Raw genomic sequence first — 27,202 nt, 5'->3', positions numbered from 1 at the left:
TGTTATGGGGATGAGACAGTCCCCTAGGTAACCTGGCCCCATGCCATGTAGGGCTATAAAGGTGATAACCAACACCTTGAATTGGACCCCGAAGCAAACTGGTGCCCAGTGCAGCTCACGCAGCAAAGGTGTTATATGTGCCGACCTAGGGGCACCAAAAATGGCCCACGCGGCTGCATTCTGGACCAGCTGAAGCTTCTGGATACTCTTCAAGGGTAGCTCCATGTAGAGTGCATTACAGTAGTCTATATGGGAGATAACCAGGGCATGAGTGACTGTTTGAAGGGCCTCTTGTTCCAGGAAGGTGCATAACTGGCGCACAACACAAAGTTATGCAAAGGCCTTCCTAGCCACAACTGCCACCTTCGAGCAGGAGTCGTGAGTCCAGGAGGACCCCCAAGTTATGCACCGGATCTGTCTGGGGCAGTGCCACCACATCCAAAACTAAAGATGACAAATTCCTGGAAGCTGAGGGACCATTAATCCACAGCCACTCTGTCTTACCAGGGTTCAGCTGAAGCCTGTTGTTCCCCATCCAGAACCCCACAGTCCCCAGGTGCTGGGGAAGGGCAATCACCACATCACTTACCTCATCCAGGATGGAGATGTATAATTAGGTATCATTAGCATACTAATGATACCTCATCCCGTGGTGTTGGATGATCTCACCCAGTGGTTTCATGTAGATGTTAAATAAGAGAGGAGAGAGGACCGAACCCTGTGGCACCCCACAATGGAGGGGTTGAGGGTCAGACCTCTCACTCCCTATCAACATCGATTGGGACCGGCCCCGGAGGAAGGAGGTGAGCCAGCGCAAAACCACACCACCCACCCCCACCTCCCACCCCCACCTCCCTGAGCCACCCCAAAAGGATACCATGGTTGATGGTTTCGAAAGCCACTGAGAGGTCAAGGAGAGCCAAGATGGATGCACTGCCTCCATCCTGCTCCCGCCAGAGATCATCCATAAGTGCGACCAATGCAATTTCTGTCCCATATCCTGGCCTGAAACCCGACTGAAAGGGGTCCAGATAATCCATTTCATCCAGGACCCTCTGGAGTTGCAACGCCACAGCCTTCTCAACCACCTTCCCCAAAAAGAGGAGGTGGGAGACTGGACAAAAATTGCCCGGCATAGTTGGGTCCAACAATGGCTTCTTGAGGAAGGGGTGCACCAGCTCCTCCTTAAAAGCAGCCAGGAACTCCCCCTCTCTTAAGGATGTATTTACCATCTCTTGGATCCAGCCACATGTCACCTCCCGAGCTGCCTTCACCAGCCAGGAGGGGCATGGATCTAAATGACAGGTGGTGGCATTCACAATCCGGAGGATCCTGTCCACTTCCTCAGGTCCAACAGGATCAAACTGCTCCCAGATAACAGGGCAAGAACATTGCTATTGGTTAGAGATGGGGTTGTGGTTACAAGAGCATCACAATGATGACCTGAACAGACTGTGGAGAAACAAGGAAAGGAATCAGAAAAAGAAGGAAAAAGGGGAAAAGACAGTCTGATCTCACTCCGGATCTAGTTTTCTTGTCGGAGCAGTGGCAATGTGATCTGAGGGGAGAACTACATCTCTCCCCTTTGTCATGGTCAGATCATGCCCTGGTGGCCTTGAGATTCTCTTGTGCTGCCCACCTCCACAGGGAGGCAGGACCCATTTGATTGGTCTGCCCCCAGTGACTGATGGACCCAGTGAGGTTTCAGAGGGAGCTGGGGTTATACCCGAGGATCTGCTGCACAGTCCAGCGGAGAGGCCCTGGCTGCTGCCTGGAATAGGGAAGTGGCTGGGGCCTTGGAGAGGATAGCGCCTGTGCGGCCTCTCTTGTCCATTCGAACCCAGCACTCCCCGTGGTTTACGGAGGAGCTGAGGGTTTTGAAGAGGGTTAAGTGCCACTGGAGGAAGACAAAGACCAAATCCAACCGAACACAAGCTAGAGCCGCTATTAAGGCCTACCTTGTGGTGCTAAGGGTGGCAAAATGTCAATATTTCTCTGCTCTTATTGCATCCGCCGAATGCCACCCGGCAGCCCTATTTAAGATTACCCAATCCCTGCTGGGGAGAGGGGATTCAGAACTCCATCTCCAGGACCATGCTGAGGAATTTGCTGGACATCTGCAGGATAAAATTGCTCAGATCCATTCCAACTTGGACTCCAAGGATGAGGCAGAGTCTGGGGAGATACCCAGGGAATGTACTTACCATGTTATCTGGGAACAGTTTGACCCTATTGAACCTGAGGAAGTGGACAGGATCCTTCAGTCTATAAATGCCACCACTTGCCAATTAGATCCATGTCCCTCTTGGCTGGTGAAAGCAGCTCGGGAGGTGATGTGTGGCTGGGTCCAGGCAATGGTGAATTCATCCTTGAGAGAGGGGGCGTTCCCAGCAGCCTTTAAGGAAGCGCTAGTGCACCTCCTCATCAAGAAACCATCCCTGAACCCTATCATTCTGGACAATTTTTGCCCAGTCTCCCACCTCCCCTTTCTAGGGAAGTTGGTAGAGAAAGTGGTGGCATTGCAACTCCAGAGGATCCTGGATGAAACAGATTATCTGGACCCCTTTCAGTCAGGTTTCAGACCCGGTTATGGGATGGAAACGGCATTGGTTGCACTTATGGACGATCTCTGGCAGGAGCAGGATGGAGGCAGTGCATCCATCCTTGCTCTCCTTGACCTCTCAGGGGCTTTCAATACCATCAACCATGGTATCCTTCTGGACCAACTCAGGGAGTTGGGGGCGAGCGGGGTGGTTTTGCGCTGGTTCGCCTTCCTCCAAGATTGGTCTCAGTCGGTGTTAATAGGGAGCGAGAGATCCACCCCACAGCCCCTACTTTGTGGGGTGCCACAGGGTTCAGTTCTCTCTCCACTCCTTTTTAATATTTACATGAAACCACTGGGTGAGATCATCTGTCACCATGGGATGAGGTATCAATATGCAGATAATACTCAATTATATATCTCCATCCCAGGTGAAGTAAGTGATGCCATGACCACCCTCTCTGAGTGTCTAGGGGCTGTGGGGGTCTGGATGGGGAACAACAGGCTTCAGCTGAACCCTGGTAAGACAGAGTGGCTGTGGATTAATGGTCCCTCAGCTTCCAGGAATTTGTCATCTTTAGTTCTGGATGTGGTGGCACTGCCCCAGACAGAACTTGGGGGTCCTCCTGGACTCACGACTCCTGCTCAAAGGTGGCAGTTGTGGCTAGGAAGGCCTTTGCATAACTTTGTGTTGTGCGCCAGTTATGCACCTTCCTGGAACGAGAGGCCCTTCAAACAGTCACTCATGCCCTGGTTATCTCCCATATAGACTACTGTAACGCACTCTACATGGGGCTACCCTTGAAGAGTATCAGGAAGCTACAGCTGGTCCAGAATACAGCTGCGGGGGTAATTTTTTGTTCCCCAAGGGCGGCACATATAACACCTTTACTGCGCGAGCTGCACTGGGTGCCAGTTTGCTTCCAGGTCCAATTCAGGGTGTTGGTTATGACCTTTATAGCCCTACATGGCATGGGGCCAGGCTACCTGAGGGACCATCTCGTCCCTATTGCATCAACCTGTCCCACCCGAGCATGCAGAGAAGACATGATATGGATCCCGTCTGCTAAAGAGTTCCATCTGGTTGGGTCATGGAAGCGTGCCTTCTCTGCAATAGCGCCTGCCCTTTGGAACATTCTCCCCCCGGAATTGAGGCAGGTCCCCTCACTCCTGGACTTCCGTAAAAAAATTAAAAACCTGGCTTTGTCAACATGCCTGGGGTGGGAAACAGAATAGTTCCTCTTGGGGATGGTTAGCTCCATAGAATTGCCCTGTTTTGCTTGGGGGTTCCTGAAGCACTTCCTCAAGCCCAGAGATGCCCCCGAAGTGGCCCCAAGCAAGGTGACAGGGCTACTTTGCTTTGCTCTTTGGCCCAGGGGAGGGGGGAGGGGGGGCTTCACTGCTTCTCAGGGCAGCTTCAGAGAGGCACTTCACTTCACAGAGCATTGGTCCAGCAAAGGCCCCTGGCCTGAGCATGTGGATTGTTTGACTCAGATTTAGTGCATTGTGTGAAAGCAGACAGCATGGACAGTAAATCACTGGTTATGGCTTAACTTGCTCTTGCAGTATGCTCTTGGCCTAGTGCACTGTGCAATCCCTGCCATAGTGTATGAATGAGATGGCAGCAAAATCTCTGCCTTATCAGGCTGGAAAACTGCTATCAATAAGTGCTTCTTCTTTTCCATATTGTCCCCAAATTTCCACAGCCAGGGTTTGCTGGAAAGAAAGATTGTGTAAAGGAGAATTTTTCCCAATCCTGGTTTATATCTGCTGATCGTTGTTACAACTCTTATCTGTTTATGCTTAGATTTAGTGGTTCATTGTCTGCACTGAGCATGGTTTCTCATGGAAAAGCATGGCATTTTAAACAAGTATTTTAACAAGCGTATGCAGAAAGAGAAAAGGGTGAACACTTTGGGAGGGGAGTTCCACTGATGGAAAAGGCTTCTCACTTACATGGTCAATAAGTTCTCTTATCATGCCGTTCCACTGCCCCTTCTCATCTTGGGCGCCATACTTCCCATCCTCCACCAGTCGAATCTCGTAGGAGAAGCCAAGGATCCGGGAGACTTCTGCCAGGAGGTCAATACAGTAGCCTTCAAAGCGCTGGTTCCCAGACAGCACAGTGTCTGACTTGGCAAACATGACAAAGGGTTCTTCCTACATGGCCAGAAAGGAAAGATAACACAGCCACATCCAGAATACAGACACTGAATTCAACCCCCCCCCAACCTGAGCCAGGGAGTCCTTCCTACCAGTCGTATGGCTGGCTAGAATGGCTGCAACAACATTTTCTGGCATCAACTTCCTAGCCAGCTTGAACATTAAGCACCACCATATTCCATCATTAGCATATGTTTAATCGGCTGTGTTTTGCAAATCTGGCTGGTCAGATTCAAGGCAAAGTTAAGCACTCTGAAATGCCACTAAAAGCACACTGGCCTCTTACATTGGATTCTGGCCCTCGTACTCAGCTGAGAACACATGGCAGAAAACTGGGTGGCTAGCGGAGGCCTCTTTTTGTACCAGTCAAGGACTTCCACACACATGCAGACTTCTGCATTGAAGGAGCTTTGAACTATTCTTTTGCCACATTACAGAAAGTCCATGCTCAGGCTCAAAAAGCAACCCATGCTTTGCACTACCCATTAGTTTTAGGAAGTCAGTTTTCAGAACATGCAAAAGTCCTGCAAAAGTTAGTGACCCCTTCTGTCTCCAGAGTAACATAGCTGATCTGCATGGACAGTATCAGAAGCACAGATGAGGAACCTGCACACATGGCACAAAAACAGGTCCCATGTGCCATAAAATTGGCAGAATGGTCAAGCTTGCAGCTCATGTGCTTACATTAGCTTTTCAGTCTGGGGGCATCAGGAGCCACTTGAAAGCCCCCTCGACCTCAGGAGGCTCCAGAGCCATCTGCATTAGCAGCCAACAAAAGAGCCACTGCTCTGGGCAGAAGCTCTGCTTCCCTCAGCGCCATTCCTGGAGGTCTCCAACACAGAGTAATTCCTGAACTCTGCAAGGCACACATTCACAGTCTGTTCCACAGTTTATTACTGGAAATGGCCAGGCATTCAACTTGCAAGCTTTCAAGGCTTGCTAATAAATTTATCAGCAAAGGTGCCCTCAAGTTCAAGATCTTCACAACTCAGGGGTTCTGCTAGGCTTACGCCTTGTGAAAAAGGAGGCTTTTCCAGCAGAAACTGTCAGTGAGAGACTTGAGTAACAGGGCCAAGGAAACCAGGGAAATTGGGGTGAGGGGCTTTTCTCCCCTTGCAGCCTGACCATGACCTTTTTTACCACTTGGCCAATTTGTTTTCCTTCTGACCAGCAAAGGTCCAGGAAGATGCTTCACTCAATGTGTGCTGCAGAAAATATGAGTTTACACAGAGGTTTCTACAAGGGGTAGCATCAAGACCCAATATTTTAAAAGTACGGTGGGAATCCACTGTATGATTATGATTATATGGGTAATCTATAATTTGATTCACAGTCAAAGACTGGTGAAAACTTAGTAATTCAAGTCCTAACCAAGAACCTGAAATTATTAAGGTAGCATCTGAGTATGTAAGCAGCTCCAAGCAGGGTATTTTTTTGTAAAATTACAGTGTTCAGGTCCAATACATTTAAAATGTCCAAATATCGAGGGAGTCCTTTATTTATTTATTATTCAAATTTCTATTACCGCCCATCTCCCTGCAAAGTCCTTTAGGTGTTGCTCCAAGGGCTCCAATCACAATTTGGCATAACAGCGGATTTCTTTCTCCATAAGTGTTCAACTTCAATCTGCCAGTCCCAGTATTTCGTAATTTTTTCGGGTTGCTTTTCTCAATCCTAGCATCACCCTCTACAGCAACATCAATGAACAGACTCTCTCCTTTTCAATGACTGTTATGTCAGGCATGTGATGAACAAGGTGCCTGTCTGTTTGGATGTCCAAGTCCCCTGAGATCTTAGCCCACTCATTTTCCAAAACCTTCTTGACTTGATGGTCCCAGCAGTTCTTGCTACATTCAAATCCAAACCTCTGGCAAAGTTTCCAATGAATAATTTTGGCAACTCAGTCATGATGCTGCTTGGAGTCAGTTTGTAAAATTTTGCTGCAGCCACTGATCAGATAGTCAAGTGTTCCATCCTTTTCACTACAAAGGCGACTGTTGTTACATGATGAATTTTTGCTTTCATGCAATTAGTTGGCAAAGCTTGTTCTTGAGCCTCTAAAATAAAGCCTTCAGTTTCTTTCTTTAACACTCCTGATCTTAACCAGTGCCATGTAGGTTTTTTATTGGCTTTTCCTTCTATATCCTTCAACCTGAGGGACCGTCTCATCCCCATAACATCGACCCGTCCCACCCGGTCAGGCAGGGAGGGCATGCCATGGACCCCATCAGTAAAGGAATTTCATCTAGCGGGGTCCAGGAGGTGAACCTTCTCTGCAGTGGCACCCACCCTTTGGAACATCTTGCCCCCGGAGTTGAGACTGGTCTCCTTGCTCTCGGACTTCCGGAAGAAACTGAAGACCTGGTTCTGCCGCCTTGCTTGGGAGGAGGAGAGCGATAGCTCCACCTGGGGGTGGCTGGCACCATAGCATCTCTTAGTGATTGTGTTCCATCTCCACTTGGATTTTACATTTGTTTTTATGTATATTTTAATGCTAATTTTAGGTGGTTATGTTTTTAGTGTTATTTGATTGTAAACCGCCCAGAGTCCCCCATTGGAGGAGATGGGCGGTGATATAAATTTAATAAATAATAATAAATAATAATAATAAGTATTGGCCATGCATTGGCTTGTTCTTCCAATTAACAAATCAGTTTTCGATAGTTTTTTTCCTATACTCAGCTTTCACCTTCGCTGCTTTCAAAAGCTTTCCTGGAGTGCCTTCCTTCAATAAGGGTTCTTTGCTTTTCTTAATATAGTCATTCAAGCCATGCTTTTCTTCCTCCACAGTTTGTTTCACCTGTAGGAGTCCTCTGCCCCCTTCAGCTCTTGCCAAATACAGCCGATCAATATCGCTTTTTGGGTATAAAGCATGGTATATTGTCATTTGTTTTCTTGTTTTCCGATCCAAGTTATCAAGTTCCATCTGGGTCCAGTCAACTGTTATAATTATTGTATACACAACAGCGTGAAATCACAGCTGCCAGTTCTTTAGCTGGTGCTGGCCTTCGTTTGCATCAAGTTCTTCCCAAGAACCTTGGAGGTTGTAATGTAATGTATCTGTGCGGATTCAGGCAGTGTGGCTTCTTGTAATTGACAGATGGAAATTTTCTCAATGCGCAAATTTTCTAAGTGCTGCCCAAAGTTTTTTGATATGGCACCCAGTGCACCGATATCCGCTGGGACCACCACTGCTGGTTTATGCCATAATCTTTCAACTTTCAACTGCTGGTTTTCAGATCTTGACACTTTGTGACCTTCTCCAATTCTTTGTCTGCTATTCTACTATCCCCTGGTATTGCCACATCAATTATCCACACTTTCTTCTTTTCAGCCACAGTTAAATTTGGTGTGTTATGTGCCAAGACTTGATCAGTTTGTATTCGGAAATCCTGCAATATTTTAACTTGCTCATTTTTTACTACTTCTTCGACTACTGTATATGTTCCCACCAATTTTTCATTACTGGCACATGATCATTTTTATAGGTGTTCCAGTGAATCATTTTGGCAACTGTGTTCTGTTGTTGTTTACAATCAGTTTGTGTGATCTTCTTTCACGAGCTGAATATATGATTTACTGTTTGTTCTGCTTCTTGGCACAATCTGCACTTTGAATCATTTGATGATTTTTTCAATTCTGGCCTTGATTGCGTTAGTTTGAGTAGCTTGCTCTTGAGTGGCCAAAATCAAGCCATTGCCAGATTTTATTTTTATCCATTTTACCCTTGATCTTTTGCAGAAATTGACCATGTAAGGCTTTTCCTTGCCAGCATTCTGTTCATGTTTTTATTACATTATTTCGATATTCACGTTTTGTTTCCTAAACATTCAGTAAGTTCCAATTTTTAACTTGCATCAGTGCTTGTTCTTGACTGTCTTTTACATAATCAGCCGATGCATCTTCTTCTTCAACAGTTTGTTTGACTTGAAGTAAACCTCTGCCTCCAATTTTGCGGGGCAGGTACAATCTATCAATATCACCACGGGGATGTAATGCATAGTGAATAGCCATGAGTTGCCTTGCTTTTCGGTCCCAACTGTCCAGTTCAGCTCGTGTCCAGTTAATAATCCCAGCAGTGCATCGTGTAACGGTTATGGCCCAGGCATTGACGGCTTTGATGGTGTTTCCGCCATTCAATTTTGCCTTTACTGATTTTCTCACTCTTTGGGTGTATTCTTTACTGATCACATTTTTAACTTGTCCATGCTTGATATTATCCAGCTGTAAAATGCCCCGATCCTTGTATGCAGGCTCCTGATGATTTGTCCATTTGGCATTTCAATTCCATTACTGTTCGTGATTTTACCCCAATTTTTTGCTACTCTAACACATTTCTCTAGGCCAAATTCCATTGCTATATCTGTGCTAAAAATTCTTACAGTATTTGTCAATGACTGGATTTCGATTTCTGATTTTCCATAAAGCTTTGGATCATCCATATAAAACAAATGTGAGATTTTATTAGCATTTTTTGCTGTTTGGTAGTCAAGATTTGTTTTTTTCAAAATCACTGAAAGTGGGATCATAGCAATGACAAATAATAAGAGTGATAATGAGTCACCCTGGAAGATGCCTCTCCTAATATTGGCAGGCCCATATTTTTCATTTCCAACCACCAATTCGCTCTTCCACTGCTTCATTATTTTTTTGATAAAGATTCTAATGTTTCTGCTGACACCAGTTGTTTCCAAACATTTGATGATTCAACTATGTGGAAATGAATCAAATACCTTTTTATAGTCAATCCAGACCATGTGTAAATTGGGTTTTTGGATTTTGCAATTCTCCAAAACTATTTTACCAATCAGAAGTTGATCTTTTGTACCTCTGCTTTTCCTTTTATTTCCTTTCTGTTCTACTGGATGTTATTTCCTTCCAAATAATCTTGGGTGTCGTCCACTATTACGCTGGTGAGTAATTTAAACATTGTAGGCAAGCATGTTACTGGCCTATGCTTTCCTGGTGTTGTCCCTTTCACCGGGTCTTTTTGAATCAGTTAAGTTTTGCCAGTTATTAACCAGTCACTGATGTCTCCTTTACGCAATACTTCATTAAGCTGTCTAGCTATAATTGGATGTAAGCTAGTCAGATATTTGAGCCCAAAGCCAGGTAATTGATCATTTCCAGGAGACATCTAGTTTTTAATCCTTTTCATTTGATTTTTAACCATTCCTCCTGTTATTATTAGTTCTTCCATTTGATTTTTTCTAAATTCATCTTCAAATTCTTTTATCCATCCAGCATTTTTATTATAATCTTTTTGAGTTTCTCATAGATCTTTCCAAAACTGTATTGTTTCATTTTTGTTTGGTTTTCCATTTTTAGAATTTCTACTGCCATTTATACTTTGGTAGAATCACCTGTTTCTGATTGGAATAGCCGATTTTGCTTAAATTGGATGATTTGTGCCTCATAGTGTTAAATTTTCCCAGCTATAGATGTTATTTGTTGCTTCATGATTTCCAAAGCTTCTTCAATTTTTCTGGTGCTGAGCCAATATTTTTTTATTATGCTTGTCTTGATCCTTATGTTCTTTAATTTTTGTTCTTTCATGTTCTTTAAATTACTTGCATCTGATCTTAATTTCTTTATCTTGGGATTGGACATGATTTTGCTTTTGGTTTTCTAATTTCAACACCCAGTTCTTCTGTAGCCACCACACTGTACTGCAGGCAAGCTGATTGGCCTGTTCAATAGATGTTATTTTAATCGTTGCAAGTGCCCCATTCATGTCTTTCATTATAGGTGCCAGGCCTTTGGGGGACGCTTCTTTCAGTGCTGGCAGTCTTTGTCTTTCTGCTGGTAATTCTGCATACATCTCTTTTAATTCTTCTTGTCGGAGAGCCAGTTCATAGGTTGTTTCAATGCTGACCTGTACTGTACTGTTGTTATTACTTCTTCTAAGTTATCATTTCTGTAGTTCATTTCTATGTAATAATAATAATAATAATAATAATATAGAACCAGTTATTTATTTATTTATTTATTTATTTGTCATATTTTTATCACTGCCCATCTCCCCCACACAGTTCACTGGGCGGTTCACAGTAAAAACAATTTAAAATTCAATAAAATTATAAATAATACCATAAAATACAATAAAATCCAATTAAGGGCAGATCAAATTCAGCCCATAAAGGGGTAAGGCTGGTCCCTGCAGGTCTAGGGAACTAACCAGCCCCAAGAATGGCTCTTCCTCTCCCCACTCCAAGCATGGTGACAAAACCAGGTCTTCAGCTGTTTTCTGAAGTCCAGAAGAGAGGGGGCTAACCGCACTTCCGGGGGAAAGATATTCCGAAGGGCGGGAGCTGCTGCAGAGAAGGCCCGCCTCCTGGACCAGATGGAATTCTCTTGCAGACGGGGTCCGTAGCATGCCCTCTCTGCACGACAGGGTGGGACGGGTTGATGTAACGGGGATGAGACAGTCCCTTAGGTAACCTGGACCCATGCCATATAGGGCTTTAAAGTTTGGTATAGTGATGAAGGTGCTGGCCTAGAAACCAGGAGGTGGTGAGTTCTAGGCCTCCCTTAAGTATGAAAGCCGGCTGGGTGACTTTGGGTTAGTCCCTCTCTCTCAGCCCAACCCACCTCACAAGGTTGCTGTTTTGGGGAAAAGAGGAGGCAGGAGTACTAACTATGCTATGCTTGAGATGACAGACAGACAGACAGATGATGGATGGATGGAGATATTTAAAAAGGGAGATAAAAATATCATCATCATCATCATCAAGGCAGGGCAGGGCAGGGCAGGGCAAAACATGTAGTAGGCCCTCCTACCCCAGGAAAGGCTTCATTTATTCAGAACTGTCCCCTATTCCTCCCTTCAGCTTTTTCCTTTTTCCTGATGTTAACAGACACCTCCCAAATGCCTTTCCACTCACTATCTCTAGCAAGAATAAAATGCAGGGATGCACATTTTAATTTCTGATAAAATTGAGTCTGTGTTTTAAAAAAAAATACAAGAAGCTGAATCTTCCACAATATACTTGCAAATTTTCAGCTTCGGAGGAGCAGTAGCTATAGACACAGTAAATGATCTAGGACAGTCTGCATCTAATAACGCCTGAGTGAATCCTGACTTCAGCATCTCCTCCAACGAAGGCTTGCGTGATTGTGAGACTGCCTTTGTCCTGGTCTGGTTTATCCACTTTAAAGGACAGGGCAAATGGGAGAGGCTTGCCTTGTGGACAAAATAAGAGGCTGAATGGGAATCTGAGAATGTTTTATTCTTCAAAAGAAAAAAAAAAGAACCTGGAGAGAAGTTCTAGGAAACTCAAAAACGTGCTCACTATTTTCTAAGCTAGAATTGGCCTTAATAAAAGTGTTAACTAGCAATTATTGTGATTAAGGCTTGTAACTGTTTATTAAGTACGGCTGTATCAGAGGGACATTTGTGACTGGATTTTGAGACCGTGATGGCAACAGAGAAAGGGAAGCTGATGGCCACAACCAGTCTCTGCTGCTACTAGAAATGAGAGGCAGAAATGCTTTGTGAGCCACTGGTTGACAATTAAGAGATATTCCAAATGTCAAGTCACAGGTGCACCTAAGCCCAGCCCCGTCCTTTCCTCATTCCAAAGAGGCTTCCCTTTCCCAGACACTCTCATGCTCCCAAAATAGTGGGCACTTCTGAAGGAGATTTTCTTCTTGCAACTGCTCCACATCATAGAAGGTGGAATCAATGTCATCTCCTGTTGGGAAACCTTCTGTGATATCCTGCAATTTCTTCCATCTTTTTTCTTACGTGAAAAAAGGTTGCTAAGGAAGGCATTGCTCCAAATCCTTTGAGCAGGGTCCACGTATAAAACTTCCCCTCCCCTCCTCCTGTACTGGGAGCCAAAGTGATAGGCTTATCATGAACAGAACCAGTGTCCCTAAATTAAATGAAGACTCAGGAGACTCCCAAGGGAAAGCTAAGCAGGCAACAGGTCAATAGGGCATGCACATAAAAAGCAGCTGGACCTTCTATGGCATCATTGCCACCGCCATCTTCCCTTTTGGGGCCATGCCCTGCGGACCCCCTGGCCACACAGGCTTGCTTTTCCAAACTCAGGAGAATCACAATGGTACAAGGACCCTCTCTGAGGCAGTCAAACTCAGGTGCACAACAGGAAAGCACCAAAGAGCAACTTCCAGCCGACCCAACCATCAAAGCCGCAGCTCCCTTTCTGCTCTCCCACAAAGGACTGGGACTCTACTACGGGATGTAAGTGAAGACACTGAGAGGGATCCAGATCTGGAGCTGTGAGGCTACCACTTTCTCAGCCATGTTGCCCTTGAATGCATATTTGGGACAGGCATATAATTACAGAAATCTTCTCAGAAAAGCATTGCAGGCCTATTCCAGGCAATGCAGGGGGGGGGGGGCATAGATAAGAGCCCTTTTTACTGCCCCCGCTGCCACTGAGCAGGACTCCTGGCGGGCCTCAAAAAGGGCCCTACTCCATTCTCCGCCCCGCCCCCCCACTCCACTGCACTTAGCCACCTGAGAAAGAATGTTGATTTTGTTGGAAGTTTTGGCAAATCCAGCATGCCTCATTTTGCATGTGAATTAGCATGTAAATTAAGTTGCCCAAAATGCAACTCAGAGGAAGCTGTTTGTTGCCACTCCCACTTCCCCTTGCTTTCTCTTTCCTCCTTCTCCACCCAGGGGGTGGCAGCGTGGATGCTGCTCTCTTCATCAGGGCCATGTGCTTGGGCCTTGATGAGGGATTCTGCCCCTTTCTTCCACACACCTCTTGGCAGCTGTAGGGCTGAGAGTTTAGGGCAAACTATGTAATTAGTAAGAAAAGAAGAACAAAGGAACTTCATCTTTTTCCACCAAGATGGATGTTACAGAAGCAACAATGAATAAAGTCAGTAAGCTTTTTTTTACTTCTTAACCCAATGTGTCTAAGCGTGTGATTCTTTATGCTTGGGAGGGCTGAATGTGTAAGAGCCATAACCTGTGTTTCTCTGGCATGCTCACTGAAGCTATCTAAGATAATTTTCTTTTTCTGTGCCAGCATCTAAGCTGTGTTAAGCTCTGCTCCATTTCAGTGGTTCTAGCAGGCTGCTGAATTGGCTTCAGATTTAGCTCTGCTAGAGGGAAGGGAGTGCACAGGAGAAAAAGTATTACCTGCCCAGCCCATTAAACTCTTCAGGCACATTCAGGAAACCATCCTGATCCACCCAAATGCTCGGATCAAACCATTTTAACTTGTCTTCTAACCTGCAGAGGTTCAGAGTAGCTGCCAGTCAGAAAGTGACCAGAGAATGGCCTGCCATGGCAGCTGAGTTACTTCTCGGATCACCAGCTCCAGCCAAAACGAGACTCAAACCCTGTGTGTGCCCGGGGGGCGCGGGGCAGTCAGCTACCCACTGAGACGGGTTCATAGTCATCGGGGTGGACAAGAAATCCTGAGCTACTCCTGACTGGGCGACCTCAATAGGGAGACTGAAGTCCCTGGACAAAAATCCATAGCAGGCCAGTGCCAGTTAACTCAGTAAGAGAAATTCTTGTGCAACTGGGCAGAATAGAGGTTGGCAGAATCCCTCCATTGCCCTGGCTAGCCAGAACAGCTCAAGTTCTAAGTCCTTTTTTGAAGAATGTAACTGTCTCATATCTGAAATAAGCAAAGAAGAAACAGTACAGGAAGACAGAAGGATTACATTGAAGTCCCCAATAACCTACCAGGACTGTGGTGACCACCAAAGATCTATTGGTCAGAGAATCTGTCACATTGGGTCCCTGCCTTCGGGAGATTTCAGTGATGTTCAGTCCGTCAGATGGGCTCCAGACTCCAACCTGAGATGGGAACAAAGGCCAAACAAGTAGTCTGATGTAATGATCTGACAGAGGGGAAGTAGAATATGGATTCCTTTTTTATCAAGATGAGGAGAAAGACTGGAGACATTTGTTCCAGTGAAGAGATTCGACTGGTCCTCCCCGGGTGAAATGCACACACACAATTCCATTCACTAACTACAAAATAGAAAGGCTAAGAAGTGCCCAAGCTGAGGACTTATCACCCTCACAATAATTATTTTTATGATTCTCCTTGCTCTGACAAATGATAATGTGTATCAAACCATTATATTATGTTTTTCTTGCCTTTGTTTAGATATTTTCCACCAATGCTGGTGGCTGCAGTTGGAAAACCAAACGCTACAGCTGTGGTCTGGGGCAAATCATGGCAATTTGGAACATGTGTTGACTCACCTGAGGCAGAGCAGATGGCTCTAATCAGACACACACACACAGTTTCAAGCTTCCCTCTAGTCAGCTCTGGTGGTGCCACAGGTGCCTGGGTTCTTCTGTAACTGGAGGTGTATTTTGTTTTGCAAGGGTGGCAATTGACCCAAAGAACCAGGACAGTGGTGGCTTTTGTTCTCTTCCACTACATGCAGTGAAACTCTTTACATGTGTTTGGAACAGGTATATGCAACACGATCTGGCTTTCATTGGGGGCCGAGATGGCCCCTGCATCTCCCTCCCAGAGCTGGTTTCCTCCGGCTCTTCTGCCAGCTGCCTCACGGCCTCCCCCATTTCTGGGCTCATCGAGGAGGGCGAAAAGACGGGATCAGGTGAGATCTGCGGCTGCTGTGCTCAGCGAGGCGAGGCTCCCGTCTCCATCTGCTCAGCCCAGCCCCTGCGCCCCTTCATTGGGGAAGAAGTCCCTGGGCATCCTTGCCCAGCCCTCCCCAGAGCCCAGGGCCTCGCCAGCAACAGCCCTCCTTCCTGCCTGGGTCTCGGGTGAAGCCGTCAGCTCTCTGGGCTTCCCTTCCCTTCCTCCAACCGGAACCAGCAACTGCTCCGCTCACTCGCATGACTTCGCTTTCCAACTTTTCTCTCCAGCCCCTTGCTTGGCTGTTGTTTCTCTCCTCTCTTCCTCCCTCCCAGTTTGGGTCAGGCCAGCAACACATTCCCCAGCGACTGAGGAGGTGGGTGCCCCCAGGGTGCTCATCCAGCACAACTTTATAGCAGGCTGAGCCAAGGGGGCTGCTCTCTCAACATCCCCCACCCCCAGCCCTGGCCAGCGGCCTGGGCAGCTCCTCAGGCCTCATGGCCGTGCAGCTGCCCTTCAGGGCCAGGCCTGAGCCCTCCTCCCCTTTACTCACTCCATTTGCTGACCCACACCACCACCACTGCTGCCATGCCAGGCCACTAACACCCCTACGCTGCAAGTGGATGCAGATGGTGGCACTGCAGCAGCCACACCAAGAAAAGGCATTTTATGAAAACACCAGAGGGGGAGGCTTGCTGGTGTATGGCTCCAGGAAAGGAAGGGAGGGAGGGAGAGAGATGCGGCAGAGGAGAGCAGAGCAGCGGGGCCACTTCGTTCCATTCTTCAGCCAGAGGGGGCTGTGTGTGTCATGAGCCGCCTTAGCTAGACTGCTTTGCGTGAACATCCATTGAAGTGATACACAGACATACCCATTTGTTCAGCACAGAGAGGCTGAGGACACTTTAGATCCACAGGTGTCTTCTGCAAACCATCATGTTGAAAAAATAATGGAACATGGGTTGCAACATCACAACAACCCCCTGCCTTTGGTATTCATATCAACTTTGCATCAAATGCAAATATAGAAGTCATGAGGTTGTGACACACATTTCATCTTTGCTGCCCATCCACCCCTACCCACCCCCACCATGGACACGTAGGCTGGGACTGGGTCAGAAGAGGGAGCTCCTGGGCCGAATCATCTGGGGTCAGGCTGGCGATTTCAGAAAGCTCAGTCCAGCCTTGAAACAATTTGGTCTCTGAAAGGGCAGTTCTGATAAGGGTGGATCTGCAGAAAATGTGGAATATGTGCATAATGACTTTAAGTGATCTTTCCAAAACGTTTAGGAGATACATCACAGATGTCCATAATGGAAAGGTTTATTCTACATTTTCTGAGATGGATGAAAGGATCCCATCTCAGTCAAACCACACAATGTTCAAAGTGTTCTTATTTTTTCTTCTTTGAAACCATATTTTATAAAACTGTACTACCCACCTGTTTATACAGTATTTATTATTTATTTATTTTATTTAATTTGTATAGCCACTCATCTCAGACTAGTGGCTCTGGGCAGTCATGACCCATAAAAAAGAGATGAACAGCAACACACTGTAAGAGTTTAGTGAAAAACCTGGTTGTTTATCTGAGAACTCCTCCTTCCCTCCCCCTCCCCCTCCCCTCCTACCTGGCAATAATCAGCGTGTTTGAAGATTGTGGGTCTGATGGGAACCAAATACCCAGAGCCCCACTCCCCTCTGTGAAGATGACTTCCCCAAGGCCAGCCAGTCTCTGCAGGAGCCTGAAGGGTGATTGGGTCCATGGTTGTTTTGCAAATCCCCTAACACGATGCCTCTAACTGTGGTAGCTCAAGACCACAGATATGGCATTACCAATCTGCAGATTTGCAGAAGGCAAGGAAGTGCACAAGCATCAACAGGGATTTGCTTCCACTTTGGGCCGCCCTTAATTCACATCACACACTGGCAAGGGGATGTCCCAACTCTGCCGAGATTTGACACAGCCGCTGCTACTGAGCCTCTCTTGAGCTGGGAAAGAGCTTTAAATACATGCTCAGGAGGGACAGCGAGCAAGCGAGGGAGTGCCTGCATGGGGCAAGAACCATCTGGAAACAAGGGAAATTAATGAACACCTTTTGCTTCTCAACGCCAGAAGTCTTTTACAAGGCATGTCAGCCTTACCTTACTGCCTCCAGAAACTGACTGCAGTGAAGGACAGTGCAGAAAGGTGACCCCATGATCTCCAGGAGCTCTTGCAAAAAGTCAGCACGTGTGGAAAAAACATCACAAGGGAGGATTTTTTCCTCCGCACTGCAATTCATAGAGGCCCCTTCACACAGTTGCCTACAAGATCCCTGATGGGCACAAGGGTAGTCAACAACTGCAGGCTGGTGTGGCCAAACCAAAACCTCCACACCCCAGAATAACCTAGGCTGGATTACCAGATGGGGGGAGTGAAACAACCAGGGGAGAAAGGCTTTCTCCTTTACATCCACTAGGAAGCATGCACGGATTGGTCTAGATGGATTTCCATCCAATCTAGCGAAGCCATCCACTCTGCGCAGCTGCCTCCGGTTGCAAGGCCCAAGCTGCTTTCAGGAGGCATCAAAGGCCAGTCAGCACTAGGGAGCTAGAGAAGCTGAAAAAATGGGACTTGTCCCAAAGGTTTAAGGAAAGGGGAAGAGCCTGAGCCAAGCTGAGCCCAACCCCTGCTAGGGCAAGGAACCCCTGCAAAAGAGAGCCCAAGGCTGTGGGAGGGGGCCTTTGTTCCTCTGTGGGATCCAGAACTGCCTCCTGTCTTTGAGGCTCCCCGAGCAGGAGGCGCTGGCAGCCCATGAGACCTGTTCTGAGATGTGCAAAGGGCAGAAAAGGTAGAGAAGCCCACTGACCTTTTCTAGCCCATCTTCCTTGAGGCTGATGATGTCTAAGTCAAAGTCAGTTCTCAAGCCGCTGGTTCTGTTGAAGGCAATCCGTCCTGTTAAGCCCTCCCATTGGGCCTGAAAGGACAAAGAGGGGAAGGGATGGTGGGCCAGAAGTGGTGACGAACAAGTGGGATAAAGGAACTGTATACCAGGGGCATAAATCACAGTTTGCTTTAAGAAGTGGGCTGCATCTTTTAATGAATCCCCATTACTCTGTTGCAAAAGGGCAGGCTTTGCTGAATATAATCCGTTGCTGCTGCCCATTCTGCAAAGCTGGAGAAATCCATAAATCCCACTGCCCCTTAGGGAAAAAAAGAAAAGAAAAAGAAATGATCTATGCTCACACCCTTCACGGTGGAGGGGGATGACCTGTTGCTGAGCTCTGAGCCCTGAAGGGGAAAAACCTGTTGGCGCCTTAGGCCAGGCAGCCCAGAGGGAAAGCAGGGAGCCCCTTCTTAGCCACCCCAGGCCTCACTCTCTAGATGCTCCAACATTCGTTCTGGAGACAGACAGATGATCAGTTAAGGACAGGGAATGTCATGGCCTGAGTATGCTCTTCTCCCCTTCTCCCCTGCCCCTCCCTCCATAATGGTATCTTCCAGATCATCCTGGCTGCCCACTCAGCAGACTCCCTTCTTCACCCTGCAGCTGTGTCCCCTTCTGTGCTGCCCTGCACCTGCAATTCCACTGTAGCAGCTGGCTTTCTTCAGGCAGGGGGCGAGGGTGGGGTGGGGTGGAGGGCAGCAGAGTGCTCCAGATCAGGCTTTGTACTGGCTGTGACACTGGAAGTTTAGTGCAACCGGTCCTAGCTCGCTCAGCATAAAAGCTGTTCTGAACCTTTGTTTGGTACCTGCTACTCCAGCCATGAAAAACCAAGCTGGTCACATGCGTCAGCATGTTCCCGGCGCTTGTGTGTGAAAAGGCCTGACGTGAACTTTGTGAAACCTCATGAGAAATCTCTGCTGCAGGGACAGGTTCATCTCCAGTGGCCCAAAGCCAACCTCTCATTTGTGGCCCGAAAGGGGCGCACAGCTCAGGTTGTGAGACACTTGGTCACTGTCACCATAGCAGATGTGGGCCTGAGCCCCACACGGGTTACCCCTCACCTCCTTGGTCACCCACAGTGTCCCTCGCCCCTCCTGTTCACTCAAGGGGATGTTCCAGCCTTCCAATTCAGAAGAACCGGCTTAGTTTTCCTTTCTTTGGCCTCCCAGATCTGGGCTGAAACTCTGGGCCACCACCAGATGGTGGCAAGCAGTGTTCTGCTTCTCCTTTCTGCCTTCTAGTGGTGGCTTTCTATTTTTACAGCCAGGTTCTGACATGATGGTTCCCTCTCCCCTCATCTCCAAGGCCAGGCCAGCAGCAGTTGGCAGAGAAGCTTTTGGGGCCTCAAGGGCTCTGCCTGCTGTTGACTTGCTGGGTGCACAGGAGAGGAGGGGGAGACACAGCAAAGGCAGCAGGTCTTCCCTCGCCAACTCACTCATTCCCCTCCTCCAACCATCTGTGCCATTCTTCTGGTCTGGGTTGGGCTACCATATTTGGGCTGAAAACATGGGGCCACCTTGTGTGTAGCCAGGGTGGCAAAGACAAACAGGAAACTAGCATTTTGCTGCCATCTCATGGTCATCTGGATCATGTTTAGTAGCCGTCAGGTTAGTAGAAAGCAAGGTGGGAGCCGGGCAGCCCGGCAGTTTCTCTGCACCCTGGATCCCAAGGGGACCACCTCTCCTGCCTTCACTTGACTGCAATATTGCCCCGTGACTTTATTCAGTGGAAAGGATATACCCATCCTTATTCTCATTTTTTTAGATAATGTGCCTAAAATAAACCATTTACTCTTCTCAGTACTCTTTTGTTTATAATTGCGCACTAGAATAGTGTTCTTTAGGTTTCTTCTCTCACTACCAGGCTAATCAGAAATTTTCCAAACTTGAGTGGCTAAGATAGTATACATCGGACGGTCATGGAACCCTATGTAAATCATAATTTAGGCCAGGGCTCAGCCACCCCAGGTCTGTGGGGTACATGCACTCTCTGGTACCTCATCTGTGGCCTCTCGGCACCCCAGTACATGCCGCCAAAATTCAGCAGCCAAAGAACTACATTTGGGCAAGGGTGTGTGTGTATGTGTGTCAAAATGAAGGATGAGTCTGCAAGATATTTGCCTCCCTTTCCTGTATGAACTCCTAAACCTTTTTCAGCCTTCTTCTTTCATGGGAGCTGGTGCTTCTGGGAGAGAAAGTCATAGAATCAGATTGTTGGAAGGGACCTCAGAGGTCATCGAGTCTAACTTGCTGCTCGGTGCAGGACCTGCTAAAGCCTTTTGAACCTCCTCTTTTGGAAGACCTTCAGGACAGAGGACATATCACTTCCACTGGTTGTCAGCTCACACCATCAGGAAATTCCTGCTAATATAATTCTAACCTAAAGCTCCTTTCCTGCCCTCTGGGAAGGAACATTGCAAACACCGGTTCTGGTCCTGCCATCGGGGGAGAGAAAGAACCAGTCCACTCCTCATTCCTTCAGCTATTGTATCTCCCTCCAGTCTTCTTTTCTGCAGAGTAGAGATGCCCAGTTTCCTCCTTATGGGATTTGTTTTCCAGACAACTCACCATCTTGGTAGCCCTCCTCTGAACTTGTTGCCGTTTGTCCAATGGCACCTGACCAAGTGGAGTAAAGGGAGACCACCATTTTCCCATCCTTAACCCTAAAGAGCATGAGCATTGACCTCACATCTGCCCCCTAAGGATGGCATCAGAAGTTTTGGAGGGTTTGAGAAACAGACTTCCAGCAGCAGAAAGACTGTCCCGACCATTTAAGTGCTGCCTCCACTGGTAGGGATCCATAGGGTTTCCATCGGAATTAAAGCATCCCTAGCTGGTGCCTCTTTAGCACTGGCTGGAATTTGTCCAATTATAGCAAGTCACTGCCTCATTAGGCAACCAGTCTTACCCACCACCATGCTACCACCTTGCTCAGGGCAGAGGAAGTAATTAGCGGATCAGCTGACTCTCTGGATGCAAACCAAGAGGGAAGACTTAGGAAGTGAAGTGGAAGTAGCAGAACATTAAGGAAAGTGGCTGGACAATTCCAGACTCTTTCATCTGGAGGAAAGCTACAGCCAACTATAGTTAAATGTTTATCATACTTCATAGCTTTTTAGAAGTATGTAGTAGCAAGCTCAGGGTAACAATAAGTAGCATTCCATAGTGGGAGATGCCACTGTGATTGCCCAAAAAGTTTAGTTAACACCTGAAAATCAAGAGGTACATATAGACTGGCCATGACCCTGCTGGCCTTCCGCAAGACTCTGAAATGGTTTTGTGCCCAAGCCTGGGGCCCTGGGTGCATGGCGGGGCCCATCTCTTCTCTGTGTTAATGACTGTTTCATGATGCTCAGCTGTTGTGTTTTTATTTTTTTATACTGTATTTATTTTATCTATTTTATCTATTTCTACAGTAAGCTGCCTAGAGTCACGTATGAGATGGGTGGTTCTATAAATCAATTAAATGAACGAATGAATGAATGAGGAGAAAAGAAGGACAAGGTCACCAAGAAAGGCAGAACTAACTAGGAAAGCTGAAGATGAGCAGTTGATGAAATTGGTGAAGAATTGGTGAAATTGGTTAAGAATAATTGTGTTCAAAATAAAAGGAGAAAAGAAAGGAACAGATCCTAACAGATAATAAAGGAAGGGCAGAAGTACGCTACTCTTGTATTGGTTCAGCCTTCTCTGGGAAAAGGGCATGGGTTGCACTGGGCAGCAGTAAGGATTCCAGCTGGAGCTTGATAGAAACCTATCACAGGTAGTCCTCATTTAGCAACTGCCTCATTTAGTGAACTTTTGCAGTTACAACTTATGAAAAAGTAACTTTATGTCCAATCCCTGCATTTTAAACTAACTGAACAGCACCAAACAGACTCTAATTTGGTCAGGCATAAATAAAGGCAGAAAGGGTGGAGGAGACAAGGCTACGGGCCTGTGCAGCTACCTCGGTCCTGCCGAAGGGAGAACTGGGGGTGGCTGGCTCCTGGGCAGCCATCACAGTTTGTTACCAGACAGAGGGCAAGTGATTGAGGAAGACCAATGCAGGGAAAGTGGCAAATAACCACAAAAGCCCAGTTTGATACCCCTCATTATTTCCAGGATTATTGATCCTTTATTTCCTGCAATGAGGAAAAGCAGGCTGCTGCATTGCCTTTTCCCAGCTGTGCAAACGTCCCCCCTTCCCTCCTGGACGACCTCTGGAGTTCTGCTCTATCAGGCTGGAAGGCTGGCCTGGTGGCGGGAGGGCTCGAGGGAGTGGGCCCTCCGGAACAGGCGCTACTGAGGGATGGAAGCTGGCAAAGAAGAGCTGCAGAGGAAGCTGGCCAGTGACCAAAAGAGGGGCCGCACAACACAGCGGGCCTATGCAGTTCGGGTCGCTCACCCTGCTCTGTGGCACAGCGCGATGGCTTTTACACAGTTTGAAGCTGTGGCGAAGGGCTGGGAATGACCACCATTCCAGAACCTGGAATGGCCACACAAGGAGACTGTTTAAACCAGGTAGTCAGCCTTGTGTGATCAAGGGGGAGCACTGGACCCCTCTACACCCTCAGCGGGGAAAGGGTCTGCCCTCCATCCTGCTCCCCAGGATCCCATTGATTCCACCACGTGACCGAACTCGGTCTTCCTATAATTTCCAAGAGCATTATTTGGTGCCCTGAACTCTGGCATGAGAGAAAATACTTGAGTCCTTCCTAATGCGGCACTCCTCGGGTATATTACTTTAAATCAGGAGAAGCCTGGACAATTAACAGATTTTATCAAAGGGATAAGCTTCCATGAGCTGCAGCTACAACAAATAAAAGTGTATGCCTTTTAATAAAATCTGTCATATGAAAGGGTACTACCAGGCTCCTCCTGACTTTTGGCTACCATGGCCTTTCCCCCTACAGTACATTTTGTTGTTTATTCGTTCAGTCGCTTCCGACTCTTCATGACTTCATGGACCAGCCCACGCCAGAGCTTCCTGTCGGTTGTCAACACCTCCAGCTCCCACAGGGACGAGTCCATCACCTCTAGAATATCATCCATCCACCTTGCCCTTGGTCGGCCCCTCTTCCTTTTGCCCTCCACTCTCCCTAGCATCGGCATCTTCTCCAGGGTGTCCTTTCTTCTCATGTGGCCAAAGTATTTCAGTTTTGCCTTTAATATCATTCTCTCAAGTGAGCAGTCTGGCTTTATTTCCTGGAGGATGGACTGGTTTGATATTCTTGCAGTCCAAGGCACTCTCAGAATTTTCCTCCAACACCACAGTTCCAAAGCATCTATCTTCCTTCTCTCAGCCTTCCTTATGGTCCAGCTCTCACAGCCATATGTTACTACGGGGAACACCATTGCTTTAACTATGCGGACCTTTGTTGTCAGTGTGATGTCTCTAAAAAGGTAAAGGTTTCCCTTGACGTAAAGTCCAGTCGAGTCCGACTCTAGGGGGCGGTGCTCATCTCCATTTCTAAGCCTTGGAGCCGGCGTTGTCCATAGGACACTTCCGGGTCATGTGGCCAGCATGACTCACGGAACGCCGTTACCTTCCCGCCGAAGCGGTACCAATTAATCTACTCACATTTGCATGTTTTCAAACTGCTTGGTGTGCAGGAGCTGGGATTAACAACGGGAGCTCACCCCGCCGCGCGGTTTCGAACCGCCGACCTTCCGATCGACAGCTCAGCGGTTTAACCCGCAGCGCCACCGCGTCCCCTTGTGATGTCTCTGCTCTTAACTATTTTATTGAGATTGGTCATTGCTCTTCTCCCAAGGATTAAGCGTCTTCTGATTTCCTGACTGCAGTCAGCATCTGCAGTAATCTTCACACCTAGAAATACAAAGTATTTCACTGCTTCTACATTTTCTCCCTCTAGTTGCCAGTTATCAATCAAGCTGGTTGCCATAATCTTGGTTTTTTTGAGGTTTAGCTGCAAGCCAGCTTTTGCACTTTCTTCTTTCACCTTCATCATAAGGCTCCTCAGTTCCTCTTCGCTTTCAGCCATCAAAGTGGTATCATCTGCATATCTGAGATTGTTAATATTTCTTCCAGCGATTTTAACCCCAACCTTGGATTCCTCAAGCCCAGCATGTCACATGATGTGTTCTGCGTACAAGTTGAATAGGTAGGGTGAGAGTATACAGCCCTGCCGTACTCCTTTCCCCATCTTAAACCAGTCTGTTGTTCCGTGGTCTGTTCTTACTGTTGCTACTTGGTCGTTATACAGATTCTTCAGGAGGCAGACAAGATGACTTGGTATCCCCATACCACTAAGAACTTGCCACAATTTGTTATGGTCCACACAGTCAAAGGCTTTAGAATAGTCAATAAAACAGAAATAGATGTTTTTCTGAAACTCCCTGGCTTTTTCCATTATCCAGTGGATATTGGCAATTTGGTTCCTAGTTCCTCTGCCTTTTCTAAACCCAGCTTGTACATCTGGCAATTCTCACTCCATGAATTGCTGAAGTCTACCTTGCAGGATCTTGAGCATTACCTTACTGGCATGTGAAATGAGTGCCACTGTTCGATAGTTTGAACATTCTTTAGTGTTTCCCTTTTTTGGTATGGGGATATAAGTTGATTTTTTCCAATCTGATGGCCATTCTTGTGTTTTCCAAATTTGCCGGCATATAGCATGCATTACCTTGACAGCATCATCTGGCAAGATTTCGAACAGTTCAGCTGGGATGCCGTCATTTCCTACTGCCTTGTTATTAGCAATGCTTCTTAAGGCCCCTTCAACCTCACTCTTCAGGATGTCTGGCTCTAGCTCACTGACCACACCGTCAAAGCTATCCCCGATATTGTTATCCTTCCTATACAGGTCTTCTGTATATTCTTGCCACCTCTTCTTGATCTCTTCTTCTTCTGTTAGGTCCTTGCCATCTTTGTTTTTGATATACCCATTTTTGCCTGGAATTTACCTCCGATGTTTCTAATTTTCTGGAAGAGGTCTCTTGTCCTTCCTATTCTATTGTCTTCTTCCACTTCCACGCATTGCTTGTTTAAAAATAATTCCTTTTCTCTTCTGGCTAACCTCTGGAATTTTGCATTGAATTGGGCAGATCTCCCCCTATCACTGTTGCCTTTTGCTTTCCTTCTTTCTTGGGCTACTTCTAGTGTCTCAGCAGACAGCCATTTTGCCTTCTTGGTTTTCTCTTTCTTTGGGATGTATTATGTTGCTGCCTCCTGAACAATGTTGCAATCCTCTGTCCATAGTTCTTCCGGGACCCTATCTACTAAGTCCAGTCCCTTAAATCTATTCTTCACCTCCACTGCATATTCCTTAGGAATATTAGTGAGCTCATATCTAGCTGATCTGTGGGTCTTCCCTAATCTCTTTAGTCTGATCCTAAATTGTGCAATAAGAAGTTCGTGATCTGAACTACAGTCAGCTCCAGGTCTTGTTTTTACCGACTGTATAGTTGTCCGCCACCTTTGGCTGCAAAGGATGTAGTCAATCTGATTTCGGTGTTGTCCATCTGGTGAAGTCCACGTATAAAGCCATCTCTTAGGTTGTTGGAAGAGAGTGTTTGTTATGCAGAGTGAGTTGTCTTGGCAAAATCCTATCAGCCTATGTTCTGCTTCGTTTTGTTCTCCCAGGCCATGCTTACCTGTAATTCCAGGTGTCATTTGACTGCCCACCTTAGCATTCCAGTCTCCTGTGATGAAAATAACATCTCTTTTAGGTGTGTTGTCCAGTAGGTGCTGCAGATCCTCATAGATGCTCTACTTCAGCTTCTTCAGCATCTGTGGTTGGGGCGTATATTTGGATCACTGTGATGTTAGATGGCTTGCCCTGAATTTGAATTGAGATCATTCTATCATTTTTTGGATTGTATCCAAGCACTGCTTTAGCCACTTTACTATTAATTATGAAGGCTACTCCATTTCTTCTGTGGTCCTCTTGTCCACAGTAGTAGATCTGGTGGTCATGTGATGTGAAGTGGCCCATTCCAGTCCATTTCAGTTCACTGATGCCCAAAATGTCTATCTTTAATCTTGACATCTCACCAATAACCACATCCAATTTGCCCTGGCTCACAGATCTTACATTCTGGGTTCCAATGGTGTGTTGATCCTTAGAACATCGGATTCACTGTTCACCACCAGCACTGTCGGCCGCTAGCCCTCCTTTCAGCTTCGAGCTAGCCGTGTCATCACATCTGGGGCTAGTTGAACCCATCCTCTGTTCCTCCCCAGTAGCATTTTGACCATCTTCTGACCTGGGGGTCTCATCTTCCAATGGTATACCGACATATCTCTGGTTGTACTGATCCATTTAGTTTTCACGGCAAGAATACTGGGGTGGGTTGCCATTACCTTCCCCAGGGATCGCATTTAGTCTGACCTCTCTGTCATGACCTTCCCGTCTTGGGTGGCCCTTCATGGTTTAGCTCATGGCATCATTGAGGTGCTCAAGCTCCAGCACCACGACAAGGTAACGATCCTTTGCTGAAGCTACAGTACATACTTCTTATTATTATATTCTCCTCTCTTCTCCTCAGACTAAGCATGTCCAGTTCCCCAGGTTTTTAAGGAGAGTTAGGACTAGGTTCTAGTTGCCCGCTGACTTGCCTTGCCCTTTCATTTTATCTGCCAGATCAATTAAAATACGATGGCCAGAGCTGTGCCTAGACCTCGATGGCGTCTGAAGCATGAGTGTAGATTAACTTGCAGACCTTGCCTGGACTTCAGCTTGATTTACAGGGCTTAGCCTGCCCCATTTAGTTCAGCTCAATGGCTCCTTCTTGTCAAAAGCTTCTCTAAGCCATGGTCAGGTTAAAAAATCCGTTCTGCTCAGGGCCTCTCCCAAAATGGCAGCTGCTGTTGCTGCTTTATGGTCTCTGCTTCCAGCAGCAGATTTTGAAAATTTGCAACTAGCTGAAACATGAGGAAGCAGGAGACCTTGGGATAAAACTGAACCTGGTGGGAAGAGGCTGTCTCGGAGGAACACAGCATAGTTTAAGAGCAGCCAAAGTAGCTGTTGTATCCAAATAGAACTGAGTTTCCAGGGAACAAAGTGAAAAAAGCAT

General features: G+C 46.8%; 1 protein-coding gene across 1 annotated transcript in view; it reads right to left on the bottom strand.

Moving 5' to 3' along the window:
• Window positions 1-1,419: 1,419 nt before the first annotated feature.
• LOC134503457 (glutamate receptor ionotropic, kainate 3-like) overlaps window positions 1,420-27,202 on the bottom strand; it is a 195,160-nt gene continuing 169,377 nt past the window's right edge. The window contains exons 9-12 of the mRNA XM_063312256.1: window positions 18,105-18,212; window positions 14,382-14,495; window positions 4,499-4,702; window positions 1,420-1,452 (exon numbers count right to left, since the gene is read on the bottom strand). Coding sequence (XP_063168326.1) covers window positions 1,420-1,452; window positions 4,499-4,702; window positions 14,382-14,495; window positions 18,105-18,212 — 459 coding nt within the window. The remainder of the gene's footprint in view (window positions 1,453-4,498; window positions 4,703-14,381; window positions 14,496-18,104; window positions 18,213-27,202) is intronic.

This window comes from Candoia aspera, chromosome 10, assembly GCF_035149785.1.
Source record: "Candoia aspera isolate rCanAsp1 chromosome 10, rCanAsp1.hap2, whole genome shotgun sequence".
Lineage (NCBI taxonomy): Eukaryota > Metazoa > Chordata > Lepidosauria > Squamata > Boidae > Candoia > Candoia aspera.
Note: the sequence above shows the minus strand (reverse complement) of the source record. Positions and strands in the feature narration are given on the sequence as shown.